At 34.7% G+C, this 20656-nt stretch overlaps 1 protein-coding gene across 5 annotated transcripts in view; it reads right to left on the reverse strand.

Annotated features, from left to right (window-relative positions):
* Positions 1-20656, reverse strand: part of ATAD1 (ATPase family AAA domain containing 1) — an 89173-nt gene that overhangs the window by 56973 nt on the left and 11544 nt on the right. For 4 of the 5 annotated variants that reach the window (XM_077125332.1, XM_077125333.1, XM_077125336.1 and 1 more), the window contains one exon: positions 13903-14077. In XM_077125332.1, coding sequence (XP_076981447.1) covers positions 13903-14064 — 162 coding nt within the window. In that variant the 5' untranslated portion in view covers positions 14065-14077. Of the gene's footprint in view, positions 1-13902; positions 14078-16244; positions 16286-20656 lie in introns of all 5 variants that reach the window. The other variant, XM_077125335.1, reaches the window with a different exon arrangement.

A 20656-nucleotide genomic window follows, 5' to 3' on the forward strand; every position in this document is an offset into this window, starting at 1 on the left:
ATTCCTGAAGACAATTGTAGCCTTTGCAGTGTGAACTATATAGCTTTTACAGTGTGACCACGTAACTGTGAAAACCCTGTATCTGATGCTCCTTTTATTCAAGGTATGGGCAGATGAGTTAAAAAAACAAAAAAAGAAAAGAAAAAATAAACAACAGAGGGGGATAAGGGACAAAAATAAAATGGATATATTAAAATACTAGTGGTCAAGGAGAGGGAGGGGGTAAGGGATATAGGATGTATGAGTTTTTCCTTTTCATTTCTTTTTCTGGAGTCATGCAAATGTTCTAAAAAAACATGGTGATGAACACACAACTATGTGATGATGTCATGAGCCAATGATTGTATACTATAAATGGACTGTGTGTGTGTGAAGATTTCTCATAAAAATATTTTTTAAAACATATGAAAGACGATCAGGATAGCAAAGGGTTAATTCTTCCTCAGGCTGGTGGGAGATGTGCCTTTAGTGAGGAGGCTGGCATTAGTGATGTCCCCTGGTGCCACGAAAAATAAGCTACTTCTAATGAAGTAAATCATCCATCATAACAGTGGGAAAGTAAAGATTGTTCATTATGTCTGCGGTCACTTCAGTTCATAAAGAACTCTACCTCAGTTCTTCACTAAAAGACCTCAATAAGAAGACAAAAATCAAACCAGAGAAAATAAGCACTAAGAACTATGTACAGATGCCCTTAAGATCTTCAAGACAATAGAAGAATGCAGATTGGATTGTGGATGAGGAAAAAGCTTATGTTCCATATATGAAATATATAACTGTTTATGATCTTATCAAAAACAGACTTGATTTCAAGCAACAGCAGGGCTACTTTCTTGCAATGCTTGGACCTGCAAATTCAGAAAAGCTATTGAAGAACCTGAAAGACTTTCTGAAAGCCTTGAACTCAGATATGAAAAAACTGAAATTCAGAAAAAACTTGAAGAAAAGGACAGGCAGGAGGAAGAACAGCTGCAACAACAGAAAAAGCAGGAAGAGAGGATGGTGGCAGCCAAAAGTTCTTTGGAGAATGTTTTGGGTGCCAACAGTAAAACCGAAAAGGTATTTGAAGTTTATTGTGCCAGATAAAAGTCTGGTTCCGTTTGTCTTCCAATTTTTTTAAGAAGAGTTGGGCTACCACTATAAAGCTCTTTCAAGCAATTAAAAATTAGAAACTAGAAACTGATTTAAATATTCTAGCTCCAGTTGATTCCAGGTTTCTCTATGAGTAACCACAGAAATCTGTTCTATGCATTAATTACTTATTTTTTTTTCAAACTTGATTTGAGCAGCAAAAAGAGAACTGAGCTAGAAGTCAATATATCTGCATTTTGGTCCTATGTCTAGTCTTGCTTAACCTTTCTGGGACTCAGTTTCCTCATTTGCCATGAATGTCCTAAAATAGATGATCTTTAATGTTTCTTCTTTTCTAATAAGTATAATTTACAATAAAAGAAAGATTTGATTTACTACTTTGATGCCTGACCTCAGATTTCATTCTCTTCCTTTCACTTTTTCCTTCTTTTTCTGTTACCATTTTCCCTTGAAATATGGGAATGTATAATAGTGAATCTTTTGTGGAAAATGTTCCTGATTAACTGCAAAAATATAAAAAAGTTCTTTTATGAACTAGAAGAAATGTACAAAACTATTACAAGGAGTTAATAATGGAGGGGTATATGAAAAAAAATGTACCTACTGCAAACTACAGACTATAGTTACCAATAATATTTAATATTCTTTCATCAAAATGTACCACACCAATACCATGGATCAATAAAAGGGGCCTTACCATGGTAAAGGTAAAATCTGAGGCTTACAATGCAGAACATAGGGGACCTAGAGATACACAGAAGCCTGAGATAGGTGAACAGTTTGCTAATGAGGTTGAATTTAATTCCAAGGGAATAGACAGAAGTAAAGGCAGTCCACTAGAAGGGTCTATACATAATATTACTATATTGAGGGTGAACATAATTGAAAGGAGTTGTATAGACTCCTATATCCAACCAATTAACACAACAAATATAAATAAGTTCTTGCATGAGCTACTGCAAAGGTAAAAAAGATAAAAATAAAAAAATAACGGGGGCATACGGAGTATGGGATGATTTCGGTTTTCTTTTTAATTTCTATTTATGAGAATGTTGTAAAATTGATCAGGGACTTGTAGATAAAACTATGTGATGATACTGTGAGCCAGTGATTGTATACTTTGGATGGTTTGTATGGTATGTGAATACATTGCAGTAAAACTGCACTAAAAACAAAAAAAATACACATATGAAAGAGAGATCGGTGCGACAGTGGCTCAGTGGCAAAATTCTCATATGCCATGCTGGAGACCTGGGTTCAATTCCCAGTGCCTGCCCATGCAAAAAAGAAAAAAAACATATGAAAGAGAAACAAAGAAAACTTTTTCTCATAAACAAATGCTGAAAGAATTAATGGACCTGTACTACAAAGAGATGTGAAAGGAAATTATTCAAGCAGATGAAAATTCATACCAGTTAGACACTCAGATATATATAAAGAAAGGATAATATAAGTATGTGGGTAATTATAATAATTTTTAAAACTTTTTAAAAAAGACAATTGACTATTTAAAGCAAAAATAATAACAATGTACTATGGAGCTTATGACATATGGAGAAGTAAAATGTATGAAAAATTGTTTAGAGGATGGAAGGTGACAATGGAAGTAAACTGTTGTCATTTCATGACATTATACATGAAATGCTGTAATATTATGTGAAGGTGTACTGTGATAAATTATAGATACATTTTGTAAACCCTAGAGCAACCATTAATTTTATAGAACAAGGAGTATAACTAATAAGTCAATAATGTAGATCAAATGGAATACTGTAAAACACTTGCATAATCCCAAAGAAGAAAGAGTAGGTGAATAAAAAGGGAAGAAAACAGGTAAGGCAAATAAGAAATAGTAAGATGGCACTTAAACCCAAGGATACTGATAATTACATTAAATGTAAATTAACTATACCAGGGGTTCACAAATCACAGCCCATGGGCCAAATATGGCCCACCAACTGCTTTTGTTAATCAAGTTTTACTGAAATACAAAAAAAAATCTATATGTAACACATTCAAATTTCAACCAAGTGAACATTTAAGAAGTGAAAGTACTCCAGAATAAATCATGTTTACTTAAATTTCCTTTTCATTTTTGTAAGATGCTTTTGATTATATAAGATCTTGCTGTGAGTCAGAGGTATTACTGCTCAAAAAAAGAAATCCGTATCACATAGCATAAGTCATTGATTATGCTATGAACAGGATAAATGTGTACTGTTCATAAGAACATATTCTTGCAATAGCTTTAAAATAAAAAAAGTACTATGAACCAAATTATTTTCCTATTTACCCAAGCTCCCTGCTAAATTACTGAATCGAAGGATAAAGTAGCCTCTTCTCTCATAAACACCTTTTCTTTCACTATCGTTAAATCTTTTATTTTTCAGTTATGCAAGATCCCATTTTAGCACCTATAATAACATTAATTTACTCTTCTTTTTCATTGCGTAGCTATAAATGTGAAACTATCCTATTTGTTCTATTTAGGCTATGCTCTAAATCAATGGTTCTCAAACAGGGGTGATTTTGCTCCCCAGGGGATATATGACAATGTTTGGAAATATTTTTGGGGGTCACTACTTGAACTGAGGGTGCTACTGGCATCTAGTCAGTAGAGGCAAGGATGCTGCTAAACATCCCAGAAGACACAGGACAGCCCCACCACAACAAAGAACTATTTGGTCCCAAAATGTCACTAGTGTCGAGATGAGGAATCCTGCTGTTTCTTATTTAAAATTTTATTCTAGGCAATAATTGCCTCTTGCTTTAAGTAACAGCCTTTATTTATATTTGGAATTTCCTAAATAAAAATTACCGATTACGGTGTTTAGTTTTATAGAGATAGAAAATGTCATATGGTCAATTTTACCTAGGATCTCTTTTCTGTAACAGCAGTCATTTTAACAACGTCTTTAGGTTATATTAATAATATATCCTAAACATAAACACTCTGTTCATTAACATAAAACGGAAAAGGAATTACTATTTATTGAGTACCTACACATGCCTGAAAGTGTGCTGGGAAATTTACATTCAACTTTTAAAATCATCCTGAAGTGATGTATATGTTCTAAAAAATGATCATGCTGATGAATATACTATGTGATGATATTGTGAGTCACTGATTGTACACCACACACAGAATGGCTATATGTTAAGAATGTTCATGTTTGTATGCTGTTTCAGTTTGATAATGCAAATAAATTAAATTTAAAAAAATAAAATAAGTAAATAAAACCATCCTGTAAGGTAGCTATTATTAGCCTCATATTTCAGATAAGAAAGCCAAAAGTCAGAGAAATTCAAAGAATTACCAGGAGTATAGAGTTGGTAAATGGCATTTAGGCAACTCAAACCTTAATTTGTCCTAATTTCAAAGCTGATGTTCTGCTAAAGATTCTGTCACTTGGGAGGGAAGAACATGGTCAACAAGAAATAAATGAAAAGCACCAAAAACTCAACCAAACTACCACCAAACAGCTTAACTACATCCCAGGGAAAAGGTATTCAATTGTCTACCTTTGACAAAGCAACAGAGACATTTACTTGGGTCTTAAAATTGAGTACAGGTTCAGCAAATATTTTTCAAACATATCAACCTCTATATTTCAATTATATCAACAGAAAAACAAAATTGAAATTGGATCACTCTAAAAATGTTCATGCATCACTTTATCACTTGCAACTTCATTAAATTCTATTGTTTGTTTGGTTTTTGAAGTGGGTCTCTCCAAGTGGTTAGGAGTAGAAGGGAAACTTTTAATTGTCTATTCATCTTTCTGTTTCATACTATTTTTTTTTTTTTACCATTTCATGTTATTTTATTTTTTCTCCATGTGAAGTATTATTATTTTTTTTAAATGAAGAAGTCCCCCCAACCTGCTATGTGGGACATGACTCCCAGGGATGAACCTCCCTGGTATCAAGGAATTAATATTGAAATGTTGATTAGCAACAATTTTAGTGAATGATCTCAATCAAAAGGGGGAAATGTCAAAACAAAATTCAGTTTCAATGGGTAAGAGATTTAAAGTGGAGAGGGCATTCTGCAGGTTACTCTTAGGCAGGTCCCAACCAAATATCACAAACTGTCAAAGTATGCAAAGTCTTAGGCAATGATGTTCCTCAAAATTTCAAGGGCATACAGACCATAAAACAAACCATAAGATAAAGAAGTCAGTTAACTATCTAACCTAAAGGTCAATTAGTATACCCTAAATATCCACCAACCACACAAACACCTTGTCTAATCTTCCTCTAAAAACCCTTGCCTGGAAATGCCAAGACGGAACATGATTTGGGTTTCTACCTGAACCTGTACTCAATTTTAAGACCCAAATAAATGTCTCTGTTGCTTTGTCCAAAAAAAAAGAGAAGTGAGCCTAGAAATACAGAAAAGAGTGAACTCTTCTTTTGCCTGGAATGAGGAAGGAGGAAATGGGGAAAAAGAGCAGCAGAAAAGAAAATGGTGTGAGACAATACTTATATCATTCAAGTTCTAAAAAATTAATAAAACTGCTTGTCTTTTTAGAAGAATAATTTTAGAAAGTTAGACATGGCATTAATAAGTCAGAGAAAAAAACAGATGAACTTCAGTCAGAAACTAGGACAACCTTCGATCTGTTTTACTGAGGTCCACAGACGAATTGCTCCAATTTAGAGGATTATCACTGATACAAAACTTAAAAAAAAAATGCATTTAAATAGAAAGTAGCAAAGGATTTGAGTAATCATATAGTATGTACATAAGCCCTCATCACAAATTTACATTAAAACTCTAGAAAACACACTTTTCTAGACATGTAAAGAGACCAAACTTTTTTCAGTGTTAATGCATTTTTATTTTTTCCCTCAATTTTACCATATGTATTCTGAAAATTATTCGCTAAATGGCTTTGTATTATGATGCTCTTCTACTATGCTTTTGTATAAAACACAATACTGAGGTTTGTCTCAGTGCAGTTTTCCTCCTCAAATTTCTTCCTCTTTTTCTTCACCACTTCTATCTATGCAACTTTAGACCTCCCAGGCAACACTGCATGCTGGGTCCTTACTGATTTCTTATATCAATTTCCCTATTTACTTTACTTCAGTTTTTAAAAAATATTGCTGTAATATATCTTAGCTTTTAGAACCACCTGGTTGGTAGTGTCATTCACAATGGCTTCCTGGTGTTAACAAATGCTAACTCTTCCAAATGACATCTTTGATGACTGCTTTTAAAAATAATTGGCAGTTCAGTGAATGGGCGGGCCACAGTGGCTCAGCAGGTGGAGTTCCTGCCTGCCATGCCAGAGACCTAGGTTTAATTCCCGGTGCTTTCCCATGCAAAAGTAAAAAATAAAGAAAAAATAGCTGTCTGCTATCATAACTCTCTCAAAATAACTTAAATGAAATGTTGAAGACTATAGTGTGACAACTAAAAACAGGAAGACATTAAATAAAATACAGTCACAGTAAGTAACCTTCATAAGCATGAAGGATTCTGAGTACTGAGCCATCCCTAGCCTTTGATTACTAAATCAGTTGCAGGAAAATTATATTGTAATTAATATTTAAAACAAAGTATTGCATTTATAAATGCCGTGAATAAATCAAGTGCAACTTATTCATCCAATGCTTTAAAGCTTTTAAGTAGAATACACTAGAAATTCCGTTTTTCCACACACCGTTTTAAACCCACTCTTCATCAGTCATACCTATTGTGCTGGTTTGAAACTGCTGTGTACTCCAGAAAAGCCAACTTCTTTAATCCTCATTTAATATTGTTGGGTGGGATCTTTTTTATTGTTTCCAGGGAGATGTGATCCACCAAACTGGCAGTAACTTTTGATTACATGGTTTCCATGGCAGTGTATCTACCCATTCAAGGCTGAGGTTGCTTACTAGAGTCCTACAAGGACTTTATCCTTCCTAGAAAGAGTTGCATATTTTTTCATAATTTTTCTTCATCAGTTAAACAAAGCATCAATTTCATTAGTCTTTTCAAAAAAAAAGAGGGAACCACTTTTGTTGCTTCCTACGAAATGGAGCTCGAAGGATATTAAGGAATGATGAAAGAAAGAAAGAAAGAAAAAGAGGAAGGGAGGGAGGGAGGGAGGGAGGGAGGGAGGGAGGGAGGAAGGAAGGAAGGAAGGAAGGAAGGAAGGAAGGAAGGAAGGAAGGAAGGAAGGAAGGAAGGAAGGAAGAGACAGACGGGTTCAGGGGGTCTGAAGCTTAACTTTAACAAACAACAGACAACTTTATTCTTATCCAGATCCTGCTTATATACTGCAGGGTGACAAAAGGCATGCATGCATTTCTTGAAAGAACAGAGAGCTTGTTTTCCAGTGCTCTCTTCCTTCATACTTAACATAACCATTTGGGGTAAACATTCTCTTCCTCCCAGGCTGCTCTATAAAACAATCTCCACAGTTTACTGCTACCATCCTGAGGCCAGCTGCTTCCAACAAATCCTGCAGGTCTTGTTTTAATTAACCCTTGGTTCCTACACACTTTGGAAAAAGCTTTAGAGCTAACAGAACCCACATAGCCAGAGACCTCTGGAAATCAAAGACAACACCCCCAGGGAAGATGTCTGAAAAAAGAAGCCAAAGACCTCAACAGATGCCAGCCATGTGCCTTCCCACTTAACAAGGTGTGTAAGACCCAATGGCCTTTCTTGAGTCAAGGTATCTTTTCTGGATGCCTTAGTTTGGACATTCTCATAACCTCACAACCATAAAATTGTAACTTAACATATTCCCTTTTTAAAAAGCCATTTCATTTCTGGTATACTGCCTTACGGCAGCTTTAAAAACTAAAACACCTATGAAAATTCTTTTCAGTCCTAGTCTTCTACTACATCAAAATATGACCCAAGCAGTGGCATGTATCCAGGAAATCCCTGTTCTTATATAATACTGCTAAAATCCTCTTTTCTCTCCATATACTGCTAACTAAATACCCCACCTCTTACAAGGCTGGAAGCTTTCCTGGCTTCATCTAGATATTTATTATTTAATCCAACATTAAGAATACTTCCTGGTTACTTTTCCTGATTTGAAGGCAGCTTCATCTTGTACCTGTCACCTCAAAACCGTACTGGCTTTAAACTCACAAGAGGCCCAATCTAGCAATCTCAAAATGTCCTATATCTAAGGATTTAAATTCATGGCTCTTCCTTTCTGACCAAAGAAATCATACCTTTCTCTTTTCCCACATTCAGTTTGTGCCAGCTTGAAAGGATTATATACCCTAAAAAAGTCATGTGTTAATTCTGATCCATCTTGTGGAGGTAACTTTCTTTTAATCCCTATTCAGCACTGTAGGTGTTGAATAACTTGATTAGATTATCTCCCTGGAGGTGCGGTGTGCCCAATTGTGGGTATTAATCTTTGATTAGAGGGAAATGGCGCCTCTACCCACTCCAGGTGGGTCCTGATTAGTTTACTGAAATCCTTTAAAAGAGGAAACATTTTGGAAGAAGCTTGAGCCAGAAGAAAGACAGAGCCCACACAGCCAGAGACCTTTGTAGATGAAAATTCTAAGTACTGAGCCTTTCCTAGTCTTGGATTACTACTAAATCACAGTTGTAGGAAAATTACAGTGTAATTAATATTTTAAGCTAACGATTGCATTTTTATCTGTGGCTGGTATATAGAAATTATTAGAATTTTTAATAGTGAATTTGTATTCAGCCCTGTTAAACTCAAAAATCCTATTAATTTACTTGTAGATTTTCTTCGGTTTTCTATGAAATTATCATATCTGTGGATAAAGACATTGTTTCTTTTACAATCCTTCTACCTCTTCTTTTTCCTGACTTCTGTATCCACTTATAACCTAGTAAATGCTAAACAGAAGGAGAAACACAGCTTCCCCTGATTTCCTCCTAATCATAAAGGAAATACTTTTAAATTTGTCCCCATGATGTTTCTTGTAGTAAACTCATTTTATCAGGTCAAACATTATCTTCTATTCCTAATTTATTAAGTGCTTTACACAAAACCATGAATGAACACTTAATTTTAACAACAGCTTTTTCTGCATTTATTGAGATAATAAAGTTTTTCTCCTTTAATCTGTTTTTGTAGCAGAACACACAGATTTTGTTTCTAAAGTAAAGCTAGCCTTGAATTCCTGTGATAAATCCAACTGGTCATAACTTATTATCTTTTATACATTGCTGAATTCAACCTGCTAATATTTTGTTTAAGTTGCTTACACCTCTTTGTGAGTAAGCTAGAGAAACTACAGGTTTTAGGAATTTTTAGGAATTTAGCCTCAAAAAAAAAAAAAAGGTATGGTGAGTGTTCTAGTTTGTTAGCTGCTGGAATGCAATATACCAGAAAACAGAACGGCTTTTAAAAAGAGGAATTTAATAAGTTGCTAGTTTATAGTTCTAAAGCTGAGAAACTGTCCCAATTAAAGCAAGTCTATAAAAATGTTCAAATTAAAGCACCAACAAGATGTTACCTTCATTCAAGAAAGGCTGATGAAGTTGAGGGTTTCTCTCTCAACTGGAAAGGGACATGGTAAACATGGTGACATCTTCTAGCTTCCTCTCCAGGCCTCTTGCTTCATGAAGCTACCCCAGGAGCGTTCTTCTTCTTCATTTCCAAAGGTCACTGTAGTTTCCATGTCTCTGCTGCTCTTGTCATTCTCAAGCTTTCTCCAAAATGCTTCCTCTTTTAAAGGGATTTCAGTAAACAAATCAAGACCCATCTGGAATGGGTAGAGACACATCTCTGTGGAGATGAACTAATCAAGTTTCCAACCTACATTACTGAGTAGGGATTAAAAGAAACGGCTGCTACCACAAAACTGATGAGGATTAAAACACGGCTTCTCTAGGGTACATAATCCTTTCAAACCAGCACAGTGAATGAGTGTTCCTCCCCCCCCTTTTCTATATTCTTCTATAGAAGAGTTTGTATAAAATTGTTATTATTAATTTGTTTCTTAAATGTTGGTAAAATTTGCCAGTAAAACTGTATGAACCTGGAGTTTCTTTATGGAAAGATATTTTCATTATCAATTTATGTCATAGTTTTGAAACTAAATATTCATGTATTCTATTTCTTCTGAAGTCAGTTTAGTTAATTCACATTTCTCTAACAGTTTGTCCATATCATCTAAGTTTTCAAATTTATCAAGTATTTATTTTTAATGTCTTTAGCATCTGTCACTAAGTCCCCTTTATCCTTCCTAGAAAGTTACATATTTTTTCTTAATTTTTCTTCATCAGTTAACCAAAGCATCAATTTCATTAATCTCTTCAAAAAAAACCTTTGATTTTATTGATTTTCTCTATTATATATTCATTTCATTTATTTTATTTTTGTTTTATGCATTTTGAGATCAACCTTAGTATGTACATACAAATAAAGAAATGTGCTATTTCCTGATAAATCAAATCTTTCACCATTATGTAGTGAACTCTTTTTTCTCTAATATTTTTGCCTAAAAATTTATTTTTATCGGATCAGTTTTCTTCTTGGATAGTATTTGTCTGGTATATGCATTTTCCCTTCTTTTACCTTCAAACTTTCTGTATATATATTTTCAGTATGATTCTTCAACTAGCATAGGGCTTAAAAATTTTTTTTAAACCACTTATATCTTTGTCTTCAGTTGGCATACTTACGGCATTTTATCTCACCCTCACACAGATGGTATAGTCTTTTGACATCCTAGATTTACAGGGGTATCTTCTATGAGACTCCTTATCTTGGATGAGCCCTGTGCTTATGTTTCCTTAGGGTCATGAAAACAAAAACTCAAATTCAGTAGGTTCAAGAAATTACAAGGTAAAAGCTGGCTATCAAGCTCAGCTTACCTTTCTAAATTCCTGCCTCAAGTTTCTGGCCTGAATTCCTGTACTTTCTTGTTAGCTCATGAACACCCTTAAGAAAATTTTTAAAAATACTTTAGCTTGCTTAGTTCTTTATGGCAAATGAGTCAATCCAGGCATAAAAGTATAGTTACCTATACTAACCCATTCATTCTCTACTAGCTTCACGTCATCGCCCCTCTCCCCTAAACCCCTAAATGTAAGGAATATATCAAGGCTCACTCTTAGCCTACTACATTTCTTGCTTTATAACATCTCCTGTAGACAGCTTATCACTCTCAATACAGTCATCACCATGTATCACAGTGACAATTATATAAGAAGCTCTCAAATATCTCAATGTATAAATCTTGCTGATGGTAGGGACAAGTTGTGGCAGTAGTTCTGGAAAGCCCTATAAAGGATAAGAATATACACTGGCATATTCCTGCGATCTACCCCATCCCAGCTGAGACTCACTGCTCTAATGACGCACTTACTTAAGAATGTTTGACAAGGAAATATACCTCTTAAACTGACATTTTTTTTCTGAAAGTTAGACCTACAAACTAATGGATTGACATTTTCCCCTGGATTCCTACCACCAATACAAATTCAACATATCCAAATCAAAAGACATTATCTCATAAACTTGTCCTACTTACTTGTGTATACTTCTATAAACGATACTATGAGTCTCTGAGAAATACAGACAAATCGTTGATTTATTTCTACGATGTCCTTTTACTTCTCTTTCCACATCATCACAAAATCCTTCTTGTATTTATTCTTTTGAGTCTGTTTCACTTATTCTATTTCTTTTGTCAATCCTTTATTTTAGGTTATATGAAGTCTATAATCAACTGATCTTGCTTCTACTCTCTCCTGACTCCAGTTCCTCCATATACCATTGTTAAGGTGAATTATCCTTAAAATGTTAATTTGCATATCACCCACCTACTCAAAAATCTTAAATGGTTTATCACTGTCTCAATGGCATATATCATTAACTGGCCAGGAAGGTAGTAAGGAAAAGATGGACAACAGAAACTAGCAAATTCTAGGACAATTTTTCATCCTGAACGTTTTAATCACTGGTAAGATACTGTGGAATGGAAGGATACCAGACTCAAAAAGCATGCCTCCTTCTCAGTTTATGGTGGACAGATTCAAAAAATATACCTACTTCTCAGTTGATGTTGGACAGTTCTGAAATGCTACAGCATTTCTTATCAGCCTCTGCTGCACATCAATAAATTAAAAGGATTAAAGAAGGAAAAAGTAGAGCTCTTCATACTCAGGGACCTTTATCATTTAATTCCTTACCTCTCTCTCCAGATCCTATTGGTTAGTTACATAAACCCCCGATTTTAACGTGACTGGTTTATTTAATGTTCTTTCAACAGGTCTTATTATTTCCATCTCTACCATGCATCTGTCAGTTCATGATTTTCTTTCCATCCAAAATTGTTCTTTCCTGTCCCAGAAGCTAGCCTTTTTAATAAAGCCACCCTCAATTACCTCAATCACTAGCGGCTACTTCTTTCTTTAAATGCTATGGTATCTATATACACTACTCATTACGTAATTAGCATAAGCTACTCGGTATTATAATTTGTATTATCATGGACAATTCTTTTCTTCTGCCATGGGCACTATGAAGGCAGACACAGTATTTAATATTTCATATGCCTTATATTTAGAACAATACTATACATATAGTTTTTAATAAAGGCTTAGTGATGACAATCCAGTCTTATATTTATACTTAATATTTATATGGTTTTCTACATCTGTGTGTTGCAGTAGCTCCTAGAAGCTAAGAAAACACAATGCTAACATTCTTTTTGTTTAAGTCACACCTCTGCTCTTTAAAATGCTGAAAACGATAAGATACCAACATTATGGTCTTAGGCTTTCACTGACTTTCATGATTCTGGTGAGAAAAAAACAAAACTATTTATTAGGTAGCTTTGTTTAACCAATGTAAAACAATAGGTGGACAAACTGATATAATTAAATTAGTTTAGCAAAAAAATGTATAATGGTCAGACTTCCTAGAGAGCTATGAATTGACCGATATGATGACTTTGCATCAACTATTTTATAATCAAATTCAGAGAAACTCCTACAGTCCAAATCACTTTATATACATACTGCAGAATCTATTAAACCGTGGCTTTCACTTGTTACTGACTTAAAAGCTATGCATTACATTGTAAAGCAGCCATTGATTTACACATTTACTTCCTATACTAGTCTACAATATTTTGAAAAAACAAGATTTATTCAGCTTTTTTCCTTAGCACGAGACATTTGCTAGGAGGCGCAATATATGCTTACTGAATGACTAAGGGTCACGACACTAAGGAGAAATCTAAAACTCATGAATAAATACCTTGCCCTCAAATAGCACGAAATATCTAATACAATCACTTTAAGGCTTTCATCTTTTGAGGAAAAGCAAAACAAATACATCAGCATAATAAGGAAATGATCACAAGACAGTTGCTAAAAAACAATAAAAATTAATAAAATTTTTTAGCAATTCCCTAACATTAGATTTTAGTTTGCTTATTAGTATTATTTACATCTCAAATGTTTTACAGATTAAAATGTATTCCATTACTAAGGATGATTGTTTTTTTGCTTAGTCTGTTGGTCACTTCTACCTCAACTCCCTTATTTATAAACTGACAACCAATCTTATGAGGATGCTCACACCAAAATACGGTATATATTTTTTTAATACTGTATTTTTATACTTACTTTTTCTTCTGACCAGTTGTTTATATAGTTAGAAATGACTTGATAACCTAATCCATTTTTTTTGAGGGGGGGGAATAATGAAATTAAATGTGATTTACAAACAGAAATTTTCATGTGGGTCTTACAGAACTTTCGATTAATTTATAATTCTACCATATATTTAGTTTTGTAGACCAATATTTGCTAGCCACAAGAAAAATGATGCTGAAACATTTCAATCATACCTGTTTCTGAGCTTCTACTTTTTGTTTTCTGGTTGGATCAATTGCATCTACCATCCATTTGATTGTAAAGTATGTTACTGCACCAAATATAGTCAATCGGAAAATTAAACCAACAACTTCATTCCGACTCAAGGGACGAGAAAAGGCTTCAGCATGTACCATCTTGACTGTTAACCTTAAAAAACAAACAGAAATATCACTAGGTAACAGCTTACATTAAAATTGGGAAACTGATAAGTAGGTTAAACTAAGCAAGAAAAACTACCATCTATCCAAATTCAACATTATATACTTTAAAAAAAGTGTTTCATTTTAATTACAAATAAATTTTTCAATGTAAGTAAAAAATATATTTAAAGCTCTCCTTGGAACTGAATAGGGAGATGAGCAACTGAAGTTTATCTATCACTTGAATTTTTAATGAACTTTCCTAAGCACTATATAATTTAAGAAGAGAACAATTCAACCTGAAAAATACAATAAATATTTTAAGATACTCCTTAAAACAGCTTTTAAATAACTGTTTTACTTATGTCTGAGACTAAACCAAAAATGTTTACTTGGTACAAAATTTATAATTTGACTAGTACATTTCCTAATATAATTTATATGGACAGTTTAATTGAGCAACGTAAGTACATGGAACCTTGAATAGAGCATGAGATTTTGTAGGTTTGTCCAGAGTGATGCCCTGATAAATTCCAGAGTGATTTGAACAGTGAACAAAAAAGTATTTGCACAAATAAAATCAGAAATGGCAGAGGAGACATAACCACTGACCTCACAGAAAGAAAATAAGTAATGAGAGGATACTATGAACAACTTTATGCTAATAAACTAGACAATGTAGATGAAATGGACAATTTACTAGAAAGGCATGAACAACCAACACTGACTCAAAAAGAAATAGATGACTTCAACAAACCAATCACAAAAAAAGAAATTGAATTACTCATTAAGAAGCTTCCAAAAAAGAAAAGTCCAGGACCAGATGGCTTCACGTATGAATACTACAAAACATTCAAGAAAGAATTAGTACCGATTCTGCTCAAACTCTTTAAAAAAATTGAAGAGGAGGGAAGGTTACCTAACTCATTCTATAAAGTCAACATCACTCTCATACCAAAGCTGGACAAAGATACTACAAGAAAAGAAAATTACAGACCAATTTCTCTAATGAACACAGATGCAAAAATCCTCAACAAAATTCTTGCAAATCGAATCCAGCAGCACATTAAAAGAATCATACACCATGACCAAGTAAGATTCATCCCAGATATGCAAGGATAGTTCAACTTAATAAAATCAATTAATCTAATACACCATATCAACAAATCACAGCAGAAAAAACATATGATCATCTCGATTGATGCAGAAAAGGCATTTGACAAAATTCAACAGCCTTTCTTGATGAAAATACTTCAAAGGATAGGAACAGAACGGAACTTTCTCAACATGATAAAAGGAATACATGAAAAACCCACAGCTAACATCATCCTCAATGGGGAAAAACTGAAAACTATCCCCCTAAGATCAGGAACAAGACAAGGATGTCCACTGTCACCACTGTTATTCAACATTGTGTTGGAAGGTCTAGCCAGAGCAATTAGCCAAGAAAAAGAAATGTAAGGCATCAAAATTGGAAAGGAAGAAGTAAAACTCTCACTGTTTGCAGATGATATGTTACTATATGTCAAAAATCCCAAAAAGTCCACAGCAAAACTACCAGAGCTAATAAATGAGTACAGCAAACTGGCAGGTTACAAAATCAACACTCAAAAGTAGTGTTTCTATACACTAGTAATAAGCAATCTGAGGGGGAGATCAAGAAAAAAGTTCCATTTACAATCACAACCAAAAGAATAAAATATTTAGGAATAAATTTAAATAAGGATGCAAAAGACCTATACAAAGAAAACTCCAAGAAAATGCTAAAGAAATCACAGAAGATCCAAATAAATGGAAGGGCATATCATGTTCATGGATTGGAATATAGTTAAGATGTCACTTCTACCTAAATTGATTTACAGATTCAATGCAATACCAATTAAAATTCCAAAAACTTACTTTTCAGAAACAGAAAAACCAATAATCAAATTTATCTGGAAGGGCAGGGTGCCCTGAAAAGCTAAAAATATACTGAGAAAGAAAATGAAATCAGAGGTTTCACACAACCTGATTTTAAGGCATATCACAAAGCTACAGTGATCAAAACAGTATAGTGCTAGTATAAAGACAGATATACTGTCTTTACTGAATAGAACTGAATTGAACAGTGTTCAGATATAGACTCTCTCATCTATGGACAACTGATCTTTGATAAGGCAGTCAAGCCAACTCACCTGGGACAGAACAGCATCTTCAATAAATGGTATCTGGAGAACTGGATAGCCACATGCAAAAGAATGAAAGAGGATCCATATGTCACACCTATACAAAAATTAACTCAAAATGGAGCAAAGACCTAACATTAGATCTCAGACCATAAATTTGTTAGAAGACAATGTAGGGAAATATCTTATAAATCTTACAATAGGAAGCAATTTCCTAGATCTTACACCCAAAGCACAAGCGTTGCAGAAAAGAAATAAATGAGAACTCCTCAAAATTAAACACTTTTGTGCATCAAAATACTTTGTCAAGAAAATAAAAAGAGAGCCTACGCAATGGGAGATAATGTTTGGAAATGATATATCAGATAAGTGTCTAGCACCCAGAATAGATAGAGCGATCATTCAACTCAACAACAAAAAGACAAATAACCCAATTAAAAAATGGGCAAAAGAAATGAACAGACACTTCTCAGAAGAGGAAATACAAACAGCCAAAGGCACATGAAAAGATGCTCAATTCCCCTGGCTATTAGGGAAATGCGAATCAAACCCACAATGAGATATCATCTCACACCCACCAGAATGGCAATTATCAATAAAACAGAAAACAACAAGTGCTGGAGAGGATGTGGAGACAGAGGCACACTTATCCACTGTGGGTGGGAATGTAAAATGGTACAACCGCTGTGGAAGGCAGTTTGGTGGTTCCTCAGGAAGCTAAGTATAGAATTGCCATATGATTTGGCAATACCATTGCTAGGTATCTATTCGGAGGACATGAGGGTAAGGACACAAACGGATATTTGCACATCAATGTTTATAGCAGCATTATTAACAACTGCCAAGAGATGGAAACAGCCTAAATGTCCATCAACAGATGAGTGGCTAAACAAGCTGTGGCATATACATGCAATGGAATATTATGCAACTAAGACAGAATAAAGTCATGAAGCATGTAACAACATGGATGTACCCTGAAGACATTATGCTGAGTGAGATTAGTCAGAAACAAAAGGACAAATACTATATGGACTCACTGATATGAAATAACACTCATGAATGAACCTGGAGAATTTCAGTTAAGAACAGAAGCTATTCGGAGATAGAAATAAGGTAGATTTTGAGTAACTGGAGCTGAAGGGATACAGATTGTGCAACAGGACTGATTGTAAAAATTCAGAAATGGATAGCACAATACTACCTAACTGTAATACAATTATGCTAAAACACTGAATTAAGCTGAATGTGAGACTGATAGAGGGAGGAGGGCTGGGGGCACAAATGAAATCAGAAAGAAAGATAGACGAAAAGGACTGAGATGGTATAATCTAGGAATGCCTACAGTATATAATGATAGTGAGTAAATGTACAAATTTAAAAAATGTTTTTGCATGAGGAAAAACATAGGAATGTTATTACTGCAGGGTGTTAAAATTTTATAGTACTTAATATTATAAAATTTTACCTTATGTGTGAGACTAAAGCAAAAAATGTTTATTTGGTACAAAATTTATATTTTGACTAGTGCATTTCCTAATATAACTTATGTAGACGGCTTAATTGAACACCATAAGGACATGGAACCTTGAGTAGGGCATGATTTTCTGTTGGTTTGTCCAGAGTGATGCCCTGATAAATCCCAGGGTGATTTGAACAGTGAATAAAACAGTATTTGCAAAGTCCCATTGGGGGAATGGTGAGAATGGGGGAAAATTCAACTTTTCCAAGGTGAATTCTTGATATTCTCACAAGCAGTGTGCACAACCAAAGCTATAGGCTGAGCCCTCAATCTTGGGGTTTATTCACATGAAACTTAACCCCACAAAGGATAGGTCAAGCCTACTTAAAATTAGGCCTCAGAGTCACCCCCAAGAGAATCTCTTTTATTGCTCAGATGTGGCCTCTCTCTCCAGCCAATAAAACAATCAAATTCACTGCCCTCCCACTGTCTACGTGGGACATGACTCCTAGGGGTGTGGACCTTCCTGGCAATGTGGGACAGAAATCCTAGAATGAGCTGAGACTCAGCATCAAGGGATTGAGAAAACCCTCTTGACTGAAAGGGGGAAGAGCTAAATGAGACAAAATAAAGTGTCAATGGCTGAGAGATTTCAGAGTCGAGAGGTTATCCTGGAGGTTATTCTTACGCATTAAACAGGTATCACCTTGTTAGTCAAGACCTAACGGAGAGGCTGGAGGGAACTGCCTGAAAATGTACAGCTGTGTTACAGTAGCCATGTTTCTTGAAGATGATTATATAACAATATAGATTTTACAATGTGACTGTGTGATTGTGAAAACCTTGTCTCTGATCCTTCTTTCATTTACCTCATCAACAGATGAATAAAACATATGGAATTAAAATAAATAATAAGGGGAACAAATGCTAAAACAAACTCAGATTGAAATGCTAGTGATCAATGAAAGGGAGAGGTAAGGGGTATGATATATATGAATTTTTTTCTGTTGTCTTTTTATTTCTTTTTCTGAATTGATGCAAAAGTTCTAAGAATGATCATGATGATGAATATGCAACTATGTGATGATATTGTGAATTACTGATTATATATGTAGAACGGAATGATCATATGTTAAGAATGTTTGCATTTCTTTGTCATATTTTTTTTTTTAATTTTTTAAAAAATTCAGAAATGGATAGCACAACACTACCTAATTATAGCACAATAATGTTAGTACACTCAATGAAGTTGAATGTGAGAATGACAGAGGGAGGAGGGCTGGGGGCACAAACGAAACAAGAAGGAAAGACGATTTAGTTGAACAGTGAATAAAAATGTATTTGCAAAGTCCCCTTGGGGAACGGTGAAAAAGGGGGAAAAATTCAACTTCCCCATTTGGAGATTTACTGATATTCTTGCAAGCAGTGGGGACAACCAAAGCAATAGGCCGAGCCCTCAATCTTGGGGTTTGTTCACATGAAACTTATCTCCAGGAAGGAACGGCTAAGCCTACTTAAAATTAGGCCTAAGAATTACCCCCAGAGAACCTCTTTTATTGCTCAGAAGTGGCCATCTCTCTCTGTCTCAACCAACAGGCAAGTAAACTCATTGCCCTTCCCCTCTCTACGTGGGACATGACTCCCAGTGGTGTAAACTTCCAGGCAACGTGAGACAGAAATCCTAGAATGAGCTGGGACTCAGCATCAAGGGATTGAGAAAACCTTCTCGAACGAAAGGGTGAAGACAGAAATGAGACAAAATAAAGTATCAGTGCCTGAGAGATCTCAAACAGAGTTGAGAGGTTATTCTGCAGGTTATTATTACGCATTTTCTGGATATCCCTTTTTAATTTAAGGTGTATTAGAGAGGCTAGAGGGAAGTGCCTGAAACTGTAGAGCTGTGTTCCAGTAGCCATGTTTCTTGAAGATGAATGTATAATGATGATGAATGTATAATTGCAATGTAACTATGTGAGTGTGAAAACTTGTATCTGATGCTCCTTTATCTACGAAATTGACAGATGAGTAAAAAAATGTGGATTAAAAATAAATAAATAAATTGGGGAACAAATGTTAAAATAAATTGAGTAGAGTGAAATACTAGTGAACAATGAAAGGGAATTTCAAGGGGTATAGAAAAAAACAGGAAACAAAGGTTAAAATCTATTGAGTAGATGGAAATACTAGTGGTCAATGAAAGGGAGGAGTAAGGGGTATAGTATGTGAGAGTTTTTTCTTTTTATTTTTTTATGGAGTGATGCAAATGTTCTAAATAAATGATCATGGTGATGAATATACTATTATGTGATGATATTGTGAGCCATTGACTGTACACCATAATGGAATGTTTTTATGTTAAGAATGTTCATGTTTGTATGTTGTTTTGGTTTGATAATATAAAATAAGCTTAAATATATATACATATAATAACTGTTTTAATGAGTGTAGAAAAATAATAACTATTAACACAAATCCAATTAAAGAAAGCTAGTTCAACAGTGAAATACTTCACTAATGGTATGGGGCAAGGGTTTTTTCTACTAATCTAACTGTCATGCATACCAGGTAATTTTTTTTCTTTTTGCATCGGCAGTGTGGTAGTTAGATTGAGTTGTCAGCTTGGTCAGGTGAGCGTACCTAGTTTTGTTGCTGCGGACATGAGCCAATGGTACATGAACCTCAACTGTTGCTAATTCACATCTGCAGTCTGCTAGGAGGGGTGCCTGCTGCAATGAAGGACGTTTGACTTAATTGGCTGGTGCTTAAATGAGAGACCGCAACGTAGCACAGCCTAAGCAGCTAGGCATTCCTCATCTCAGCACTTGCAGCTCAACCCAGGCCTTTGGAGGGGCAGAAAGAAGTCACCCCGGGGAAAGTTGTTGGAACCCAGGGGCCTGGAGAGAAGGCCAGCAGAGACCATCCTGTGCCTTCCCACGTAAGAAAGAACCTCAGTGGAAAGCTG

The sequence above is a fragment of the Tamandua tetradactyla genome, chromosome 13, assembly GCF_023851605.1.
Source record: "Tamandua tetradactyla isolate mTamTet1 chromosome 13, mTamTet1.pri, whole genome shotgun sequence".
Lineage (NCBI taxonomy): Eukaryota > Metazoa > Chordata > Mammalia > Pilosa > Myrmecophagidae > Tamandua > Tamandua tetradactyla.